General features: G+C 33.8%; 1 protein-coding gene across 1 annotated transcript; it reads left to right on the top strand.

The window, feature by feature from the left end:
- The first annotated feature begins 7,993 nt into the window (after positions 1 to 7,993).
- On the top strand, positions 7,994 to 8,860 carry LOC111047482. Its single transcript, XM_022333243.2, has one exon. It carries the CDS (start codon positions 7,994 to 7,996, stop codon positions 8,858 to 8,860), a length of 867 nt encoding a protein of 288 aa, XP_022188935.1.
- Positions 8,861 to 11,912: the final 3,052 nt, after the last annotated feature.

Below are 11,912 nucleotides of genomic sequence, written 5' to 3'. Positions count from 1 at the left end.
TGAAGCATATGCATTACGTGTGACTGTCTACACCTGCGAAGCCAGCGTCGAAATCCTTGAAGACTTGCAAAATTGATGCTAAATTATCTACAACCCAAACCTTTACCTATCACAGAATGGTACAAATTCAAGGAAAAAAAACAACTCTGCAATGGAGGAATTGCTTCATTCATTGCAAATTTGAGAAAACTTTCAAAAAATTGCGACTTTGGGGACAAGCTGGATGAACACCTTTTTGATCAAATAGTATGGGGCTCGGAAGACCATATAAAAAAATACTATTGGGCGAGGCAGACCTAACCTTTCAATGGGCTGTGGAATTATCCTTGGCATTGGAACGGCGACTCCAATGCGGTGGAGTTAAGCGGTAATATGGGATGAAATACAACAAATCAAGGACACAGGAGAGACGGTTCAATCCAGGGCAATCTAATTCCAGTTTTCAAAAGGCGAAATCCAACTTCCAGAAGACAAATTCCAGCTTCCAAAAGATGAATTCAGGTGGGAATTTCAACCGATCTAGCCAAGCTGATTACAATAAAAGCACAGGACAAAGGTAGTATGTTTTTGCTGTGGTAAGTCCAACCATATTCACCTCAATGCGAACACAAAAATAAGAAAAGCAATAATTGTGGTCGTTTGGGCACTTGAAGGTTATGTGCCAGCAAAACAAAATTTCTGAGCCTATTTCAAAAATAGGAAATTGGTAGAAAACAAGAGCTATTGAATCAAATTAATGATGATGAATTACAATAATTAGGTGATCAGTTAGCGCATTCATCGATTTTTTTCAATGAAACTAGTTCAAATGATTCTATCAATTCAAATTTTAGGCCTAATTTCAATAATTACATCAAACTGTTGAGTACAATTCTCACTGTTGAAGGTAAAGATATTTCATTTGAAATCGATATGGGCTCTAGTATTTCAGCTATATCTCTGATGATATAACTAAAAATTCGCAAACTTGAAAATATTTGACAGTTCTATTTCACTTAGGAGTTATACTGGTGATCCTATTAAACCTATTGGTATGATTAAAACTAAAGTTGTCCATGGTTCAATTTCGAAAATGCTTGATTTGTATGTCATTCCAAACGGAGGCACTCCGTTGATTGGCAGACAATGGATGTCAGAATTAAATTTTAAAATTGATCAGAATGATAAGAATGTGTTGTAAATACTATGAATAACAAGTGTTGATGGTAATGCAATGAAAAGTAAGAATATTCTAATGAGTAGAATCTCAATGTATTTTCTGACAAGCTAGGATTGTACAATAAAACTAAATTCAAGTTGTATTTAAAAGATGATGTATCTCCGAAATTTCCAAGCCTAGACAAGTACCTATTAGTTGAAAGAAAAAATAGAAGTAGAACTATCCAGCTAGTTGATTCTAATATTTTAGAACCAGTTGAGAGTAGCGATTGGGGAACACCCATCGTTCCAGTTTTGAAATCTGATGGTAAAATAAGAGTATGTGGCGATTATTCAGTTACGATTAATCAGCATTTGAAAGTTGATAGGTATCCTATTCCACGAATTGATGACTTATTTTAGCACTACGGGAGGCAAAAAATATTCGAAAATTGACTTATCTCAAGCATATCAACAGGTTGAATTGGAAGAAGATTCAAAAATATTGTAACAATATCAACTCATAAGGTTTGTTCAGATACAATTGTCTACCGTATGGGGTTGCATCTGCTTCCGAATTATTTCAAAGGGAGATGGAAAAATTAAATCTAGGTATGATGGAGTTGTATGCTTTCTAGACGATATTTTTGTAACAGGGTGTAATGATGACGAACATTTTTCACGGCTTGATAAAGTAATTTCTAGACTTAATGATGCCGGTCTAATGGTGAAACAAGAAAAATGTGTATTCTTTCAGAATAGTGTTAGTTTCTTAGGCTATACTATTGACAAAACTGGTTTGCATCCTTCTGTTAACAAGATTGAAGATATTAAAAATGCACCTGTACCGAAATCAGTAACTCAATTGAAATCATTTCTTGGTATGGTAAATTACTATTCAAAATTTATTCACAATATTACTACTGTACTTAACCCTCTGTACAAGTTACTTAAGAATAATGTAAAATGGATTTGGGGAGAAGAGCAAGAGATCGCATTCAATAAAATCAAATATTTGATGTGTTCAGCAAGATCTTATGTATGGTGGCCTAAATTAGATCATGATATAGAAGAAATCTGTAAAAGTTGTCAATTATGTTTGAGTGTAAAAAGTAATCCTCCAAAGGCGGTTTTACATAATTGGGACTGGCCTACTGGCCCAGGGCATCAAATTCATGCCGATTTTTTAGGACCTTTTGCTAATAAAATGTATTTAATAATTACTGATGCTTATTCTAAGTGGCCAGAAGTTATTGAAATGAAAAATATTACTACTGAATTGACTATTCAAGTTTTTAGAGATTACTTTTCTCGATGGGGTATTTGTTATAAATTAGTAACAGACAATGGTTCGACCTTCACTTCGAATGAGTTTGAATTGTTTATGGAAAATAATGGTATTGTTCATATGGAAAATTCCTCCTTATCACCCTGCAACCAAATAGTGACGCGGAAAATTCTGTGAAAACTTTAAAACAAGTATTGAAATTTTGTTGAAATCAGGTTTACCAACTAAAGAGTCTATTAGTCCTTATTTATTGTATTATAGAAATGCACCTCATTGTACAACTGGTAGAACTCCTGCTGAATTGCATATTGGCCAAAAATTATGTATGCGTTTAGATAGAATTAGACCTAATAGTTCTATTGATGTTGATAAAAAACTTGAAAGTCAAAGAAAATTTTCTAGAGGAAAATGTAATGTAAAATTTTCAAAGGGGAAAATGCATGATTAAAGATCACAGATCAGGTAAATTCATTATAGGAAAGGTTTGAATGAAATTAGTCCAGTTACTTATAAAGTTGAAACTGATAGTGGGTTTATTTGGAAAAGACATCTTGATCAACTTCTACCTTTGATGGAAAGTAATTCAATTGAAAATCGTTCATCTGTATTTGTACCTGAATTGTTAGATGAAAAAGATAATATTTGTATTATTCCAAAGACTAGTATTTCTACAGAGTCAATGACATCTGTACCACCAGCAAGTGACTTGGTATCAGATACTAATGTAGTTCTAACAATGATGTTTCTATCGTGAACCCTGATGTAGACATTCCTAATTTGAGACGTTCTTGCCGTACCGTTAAACCTAGGGCTATTCTTGACTTGTAATAATTATGAAATTTGATGTGTACTTTTGAATGAGAATATATTGATTATGTACTTACTGGATTTGACCTTACGATTATGACTTACCGGTTATGACTAATTTTAAGAGGGGAAAGATGTGATGTATTGAGAATTATTATTTATTGATGTTATATTATAAAGAGAATTATTATTTTATGTTATGAAAATATTATTGTGTATAAGTAAGTTGGTAGCATTGCAGCACCAATGTTGAAGCCAGCTGTTTACTACTTTGAAATGATTCACTCTGTTCTGTTCGTGTCTACAAGATGTAGTCAGGAGAATAAATGAATTACGAGAATTCAATGGAACTTATTCATTTATTGTATTCACCAGACCAGTACACCACAAACACCTTACAAATTTTATGATGAAGATTATGATCTGTCTTGTGATGTACCTGATGGACCCTGCAAAGTTCATGAGCATGAGGAGCCGTCAGCTGAGAGGTATCATAGGACTGATGATTATACAAGAGGAGAGAAGCTGTTTCATTTGTATATTCTTTTCAATAATTTGGATTTGTTAATAAATACTATATACTTGCACATTTCCGTTATTATTCAACAACTTCCTTATCACTTTGCTAATAAGATCATTATGATGTCATACAGACCAGTTAAAACATGAAAACGTTCCTGTTGAGTCACAGTTGATCTATTGGAAAAAATCATTTCAACAAAAGATATCCATCGTTGTGTAACAGTTTACAAACAATTACACCTACCCTCTACCTACCTACATTCCCTTAACCTACCTTTATACAATAGAGATTCCAACCCAGGACTCTAGAATGGAAAGCATAAGCGCTAACCACTACACCACAATGGATATCTATTTACTTGTTGTTTATTATGTATACTTTAACAACTATATCCAATCTCATTGCAGCTTCTAGTGATCTGTAAGTGAACACTGACTGAACAGTGACTGAACAGTGACTGAACACTGAACACTGACTAAACAGTAACTGAACAGTGACTGAACACTGAATAAACAGTGACTGAACACTGACTGAATGCTATTGGGAGCTGTTCTGAAAAATATAACTAGGGAAATATATCCCTTGTGATACAATGATTTGTTCACATTCTAGGATTCATATCTGAGACTCTTGGAAGCATACATGCTACCCATTACACAGCAGAGGATATTTCATTACTGTTTGGATAGTCAAGCTCCTTGTATATTCTATAGAATGATCACTTCTTCTTACATTACAAGATGGGTAAAGAGGATTTGAAGAATGAAAATTAGTAATTCATTGCTACTTTCATTGAACATAATTATGCTATTTTATTGAGTATCAAAACGGCGGTTGTGTGTCCTAGGATACTTCTTCGCAGAGAGATGCACACCATATATACACTCCAGAGTGAGTGGGGAGTCTTCTGATCTATTTTTATTTATTTTAGATTTATTTTTATTAATTTTCATTAATTTTTTTCATTTCTTTCACCTTGACCTTGACCTTTGGCCTTGACCTTGAATTTGGTTAGGTTAGGTTGGATTAGGTTTGGTTTGGTTAGGATCCCAGTCAGCAGTAAGGCTTGATTCAAGGCTTGAAATAGAAGCAGCCTCCACTTGTCAATCAAGGCTGAAGTTGAATCCAGCTGAAAACGATCTTGCTTGACAAGCAGCATACCCTTGTTTTTCAAGGCTAAAAAACTTGGTTGGAATCGAAATTGAATATGGCATGCTATGTATTCGTTCGAATTTAGCTTTTATTGCATGGGTCAAACAAGTCTTGACTTTGCCTTGAATTCCCCTTGTCAGTCAAAGCTGAAAGTCTTGATTAGAATCGATCTTGAATATGGCTCGAAAGGTATTCATTCGAATTTAGCTTTTATTGCATGAGTCAAACAAGTCTTGATTCTGCCTTGAATTCCCCTTGTCAGTCAAAGCTGAAAGTCTTGATTAGAATCGATCTTGAATATGGCTCGAAAGGTATTCATTCGAATTTAGCTTTTATTGCATGAGTCAAACAAGTCTTGATTCTGCCTTGAATACCCCTTGTCAGTTAAAGCCGATTTGAATCGATCTTGAATATAGCTTGCTATGCATTCCCTTGAATTCTGTTTCTATTGTGAGTGTCGAACAATCCTGGAGTAGCCTATTTTACATTGTCTTCTTAACATTGTCTATTTCTCATTGCCACTTCCAAAATCTCCTCTAATACAGGGGAGAGGAGATCAACCTGTAGTGTTCATCCCACACAGCACAAAAAGTTTAAAAAACGTTTAATAAATGCTTAAAATGTATAAATCCGATAAACGTTATGGAAACAATGTTTAATAAATGTTAGAAAAGTTTAATAAAATAAACGTTCACTCTATAAATGTTAAATAAACGTCTAAAATGTATATTGCTGATAAACGTTATGAAAACAACATTTGATAAATGTTGGAAATGTTTACTAGAATAAACTTTAGAAAGATTGGTACAGTATGGAATTTTTACAGTACCTACCCAGTCAACACACTAAGTGAAAATGTTATAAGTGAAAATCAAACATTTTTTTCAGAAGGTGTCTCCTCCCCCCTCACCAGTATAACTTAATCCCTAAAAATGTCTCAATTCAGGCTTTCTGACCAATAATTCCTGAGTGGAATTGAATTCCAATCCTTTTCTATCTTCTTCAAAATTGTCTCCAACTCACCATTATCGAGTTAAAGAAAATGTTTTACACAAATTAAGACTGAAATTTTTTTGAGTTTTCCAAAAAGTCTCACTTTAAGTCTTTTGTGAAAATCTTCTAAAATGCACTGTTTATGATATAATTGACCATTTGCACTAAATCCAGAGGGACTTGGAATAAATTTGCCAGATGTTCAAGTTTCCCAAAAAAGTCGAAAAATTGTATTCCTAATCAATAGTTCGGATTCAGAATTGAATTTCAAACACTTTTTTCTTTTGCGAGAATCGTCTACAACGTTGACGATATAATAGACCTTTTGCACTAATTTTAATCCAGATAGGGACTTGGAAAAAAATTGACCAATTTCTAAGTTTCCCAAAAATGTTTGAAAAAGCAGTCTTTTATTACTTATTCGGCTACAGAAGTAGATTTTCAGCACTTCTTCTCCATGCAAAAATCCCAACAGCTGGGCCGTTGATGGGCTACGAATGTTTAAAATTTTAAATAATTGGTAATTGATGAAAATTTTGAAAAAAAAATTAATGATCCTGTTTATGTTATAAACATTGTCCTAGAATTTCAAATGTTTCCATCCAAAATTGAAAAAGTTATATCATTTTTTCAAATTAGATTCCAGTTTGTGCTGAGAATCATGTCACACAATAAGCATCATGAACACACCAAGCCTATGAAATAATTTTCAGGTTTTAAATTCAAATAATAATAGACTAGGTACTATTTTATTGATTCCAACATTATTTCAGTAGAAGCACAAATGTCCCCCATGAAGAAATCATTAATCCATCCCAGAAATATGAACTGTTTTAATGTTAACAATAAAGATTGTCTATATCAATAACTTTGAAATTCCTGGGGTGATGCATGCTTGTGCGCTTGAGCGGCAGCCATTAAAGGGCAGCCATTAAAGATCTCCTGTCTCCTTCAGTAGATAAAGGGTTGAAGGTGAAGTTAGTTCATTGTTTGTTTATCCTTTATTTTATTGCATCATCAAGTTGATGATGATTTTTGATTGCTGAAGGTCTTAAATTAAGGTAAGATGATTCATTTATGTCCAGGATATTTATTGATAAGTTAATAGCGTAAAGAAGTTACCTACTGAACAGAGATGTTTAGCCTAGTGATGGCAAAACGTTCCCCAGACAAATTTGTAAAGCTAATGTTGTTTTTAAAAGCACTATGGTAAATAATTATGTTAGGCCCTTTAAAAACCCTGATACAACATTAATTGCAATGTTAAGTGTGTATAAGTAAATTTTTTTCAATTTTAAACCCAAACAGTTGATTTAACCAACTGTTAACATTGTTGGTTAACCTCAAGCTTGTAAAACAACTGTCAAGTTTGGTTTCAATTTTATGATTTAGGTAATAGTTTTTAAACTAGTGATTATATGAATCAGTAATATCATAATAGATTGATTTAATATTATGAATGTTTAAGATAAAAGAAGCTATTGTAAAATGTTACAATAATAAAGCTTATACCAGAATAGGCCTACCCACTAATAATATTAGTTATTTATAGACATATTAGGGACTATGGTTACATTTGACCTAATTAACTTTTTGAATACAGTATTTTGATTAGATAAAACATTATTTATTTCAATATGACTAGTATCAAATCAACCTCTTGGGAAATAGGCTACTCTAAATGAACTGTGAATAGCACCAATCATTCTTATTGATAGGCTAAAATTTAATAATTAGTTCAGTACTATGTAAGGTCCTTAAATACTCCCTTGTATTGGTTTATATTTTAATACTATCAATTTATTGAAACCATACTAAATTATTACTTCAAAATTTCGGTGTAAGTGCACGTCCAGTGCCAACATACCTGTCATCAAATTTTTGGTTAGGATCAATTAAGTATGCTATTTCGAGCACAAAATCATAAAAATTAAATGGCGGTCACTATTGTTTTTGAAATAAACTAAGTTCAAAGTAGCACAATTTTACATGCATTTAACCTATGAGTAGCAGCCATTTTGATTATTGAAATCATCAAATTTTTGTTCTGTTTGTAAATCCATGTTCCATGGACAGTGTATTGGTGGAAAAAAATGACTGATGCGGAATTAGAGCTTCTAGTGTCGAATTCCTGGTCGTGCAAAAAATGTGAGGCTAAGTTACGTAGTCAAAGAAATGATAATACAGTTGCAACGCCGGTGAAATCGTCTTTAGCTAACGTTTGTACGCTGTCCGATGTATCAGCGGATTGTTTCAAGACAACTATGTTGGACCTGGAAAAAAAATTTAGTGAAGGTCAGGTAAGATTGGAACATTCGCTTGAAGCTTGTTTGACCAAACTCAACGCTAATTCTGACACCTTGATTAGGCTGGAAGATATAATTAAGACCCAACAGGATATAATATTGAATTTACAAACTGAAAACACAAAACTAAAAAGTTGTGTAGAGGTGCTAAACGATAAAGTGGATTCGCTCGAACAGTACGGCCGTAGAAATATGATCGAGATACACGGGATTCCTACTGTGCATGGAGAAAAAACCAATGAGGTTGTGCTGGCTACGTGTAAAGCAGTCGGTGTTGACCTGGGTCCGGAGGCGATAGACAGCTGCCACCGCCTGCCCAAGGGGGCAAACCAACACTCTCCCGGGATCATCGTGAAATTCGTACGACGCGATGACGCGCACAAGGTACTTGATAAGAAGAAACAGGTGAGGAGACTTTCCACTCGCGACGTCGGATTTCAAACCGAGGAGCGACCAGTGTTCATCAACTTGTCACTCACTATGGTACGTAGAAAGATTCTGTCACAACTGAAGAAACTTCAAAAGGAGAAGGGATTCAAATACGTGTGGGTGGATAGAGCGGGCAACATTAAAGTAAGACCAGTGGATAAGGGGAAAGTGTCAATGATTAACAGTGACAGGGATCTGGAAGCTTTTATTGCTGCTATGGATTAAATTTACAATAATTAAACCGAATATTTCAAAGTGACATTATCATTTGTTGGAAGAAATTAATTAGCCCCATATAAAATAGTAGACTATGAAATAGACCCAACACATCTAGTCTGGTTTGTTGAATAGATTCTCTTGGTGACCGTTGTGCACACTTTTGTCTTGGTAAAGCTTACACAATTTATATAGATATGCATATGGAATATTTTTATTACATATTATATAACATGTTCATATACTTATGCATGAATCTCTATGAAGAAACATAATGATATTGAAATTGAGGATCAGGGAATTTAGCAATATCGGGCAGTGGGAATAAATTACTCTGATAAGCGGGCCATTGACTGTTATCTATTGTGACTGCTACAATATAAAATGGCTTTTAGTTGAACAAACGTTTTCACAGTACAGTTCAGAGTTAACTTGTACCCTGTAAATACAAAAACAGCTTATCAATGAATTCTTCTTTTGCGTTCATTATCTTTTGTTGTTATCTTTCTTCTCTCGCTCAGTGAAGTGAAGAATAACAATGATATAGCCTACCCCTACTCTAGTACCTATCCTACCGGGTAGACTACCTGGTGTAATTCCATTATGATGAGATTCCATTTTATTCGAACTCAGTTATCACAAAGTCGGAAACAAGAATGTATGATGACAATAAAATGATGAAAGCCCGAATAGCAATCTGATATTGTCGTTGACTTTTCCTGACAATATTGTTATAACCTAGGTACCTGGCCTTATCAACAGAGTGATTCAGCGCAGTGAATGCATACAGTGTAACGGTTTCATTACCATGATTTTCTGTTTGGTGTTCATCTTTCTCTTTCGCCTTAAATGGATTGTTGGTGGCTATTCTAACAGTTTATTCAATTTATTATGTTTGACTGATACGATTAAGATCAGTATCAGCTGATTTTATTCCAAACTGTATTAGATCCGGTTTCATTTCTTTGTTATTGTTTTAGCGATAAGACTCCTACTTTTGTTATAAAATCATTTTTTCACTTAGGAATTCATCTTATTTTTCGGTTTTTATTTTAAATTAAGTTTTCTGGATCTTTCTTATGTGACGGAAAGTCTTTTTTCTTACATTATTTCTTGTACAAAAGAGGCGCGGCGTGAAGTCGCAAGTTTGGTAAATAACTTTACCCTCTTTTTTTTAACAAAATTTTCTTTATCTTTGTTCTTAACTCTATTTTTTCATTTTCTTTTTTCTCTCTATAGTTTATACCATTATACATTTGACAGAATATTATTATACTCTTACAGATTACTTCTATGTCAGTTCTTGAATGTGATGACGATCTTATAGGCTATCATGATACAAGTGAGATAGATGATTTATTCTCATATGAACCACAAAACTTAAGCAATAAAAACCTATTGAATTTCTTTCATACTAATATAAGAAGCCTGAATAAAAACTTTGAAGAATTGGTTCATTATTTGGCTAATATAAACTTTAAATTTCATATTATTGCCTTGTCAGAAACGTGGATTACAGATGATGCTCATTTTACTTACAGTCTTGAAGGATATAATGTTGTACAAAAGAAAAGTAAGCACTCAAAGTGTGATGGAATATGTTTATTTGTTGATAAAAATTTTCACTTTAATATGATCGATTTGGATATTGAAGAATCAAATTCCATTGGTATGGCGTGTTCAATTGATAACATCAAATATACAATAATATTAATTTATCGCTCTCCAGCTACCAACATTAATAATTTTGTAACAAGTCTAGACGCTTGTTTAAACAGAATGAAGGACACTACCAATGTAATTCTAATGGGCGATATAAATCTTAATATTCTAGAAAATATTATTTTAAAGCGTTACATATGATCAATTACTAGCTTCATTGAAATCGGATAACTAATTTCACAGTACTTGAATGTATTCTTTTGTGTTATGTTGTAGGTGTGAAGAGAGAAGTTTGTTGTGGTGGGGGGGAGGGGACACTGTCTTTCCAGCTTGGTATACTGATTGCTGTAATGGGATGACAGCTTACAAGTATGGTACTTGAGAGGTATAGTTACTTTGTCTCAATTTCACATTCTTGTTTTCATCACTAGCAACCTTATCTAAGGCTGGCCAGTAACTTGGTGCCGCATCCACATGTTGGCCCAATGCGTACAAAGAGTGTGGATCTGTGGTTTGCGGGAGCGCGCCAGCCAAGTTCCCCGTTAGCCGAGCTCCTTTTAAAACCACTTCCGAGGGGATTGGTCGACGGTGTCCTGGGAGAGGAGCTCGGCTGTCGGGGAGCTTGGTTGTCGTCTACGGTCCCGACAACCTGTCCCCTCTTAACCAGTAGGAGATTGGCTGTCAGGGAGACTCGTGGATGCAATGAGAAAAAGTAACGCAATAATAATTCATAACAATCGGCATGCAGACAGACAGACAAAATATATTTTTTTTAAATGCAATTTACAAAGTAAAATTCTTATGTACTCATTTTCAATATAAAACAACAACAACGAATAAAAACAACCTCATGAATACACTAAGTCAAATAAATCTTTAGAAAATGGTCTGCATGGGCAAAAAATGATTGTGTGCAAACCAGAGTTGCATATTACAGGTTTTACAGAGAGAAAAGAAACACTAATTTTGATGCATTCAGAATCTTATTGAATATTATTATTACATACATAGAATTATTAAATAGCTCAAAAAAATTAATTAGTGTAATGGTACATACAGATTTCAATAACAGTAGTCACCACCAGCGAATCTATCGGTCAAGTGTTTCAATGACAAAGTCTCTTCCTATCACCTGCGATTTTTTGAAATAAATTATCAGTGACGGTCACCTGTTATTTTCTATAATAATTGACCGATCGATTGAGATTCAAATCGACGGTTTTTCATTTATCTTTATGTTGTTATGTATGTTCCGCATTTACGGCGAAACGCGGCAATAGATTCTCATGAAATGTGTCTGATATGTTCCTGTTTGAATTGCGTGTCGACGTATATGAAAGGTTTTTGAAATTTCCCATTCTAACAATAGTCAACAACTAATTTTATAAAGATATACCGG

The sequence above is a fragment of the Nilaparvata lugens genome, unplaced genomic scaffold, assembly GCF_014356525.2.
Source record: "Nilaparvata lugens isolate BPH unplaced genomic scaffold, ASM1435652v1 scaffold2551, whole genome shotgun sequence".
Lineage (NCBI taxonomy): Eukaryota > Metazoa > Arthropoda > Insecta > Hemiptera > Delphacidae > Nilaparvata > Nilaparvata lugens.
Note: the sequence above shows the minus strand (reverse complement) of the source record. Positions and strands in the feature narration are given on the sequence as shown.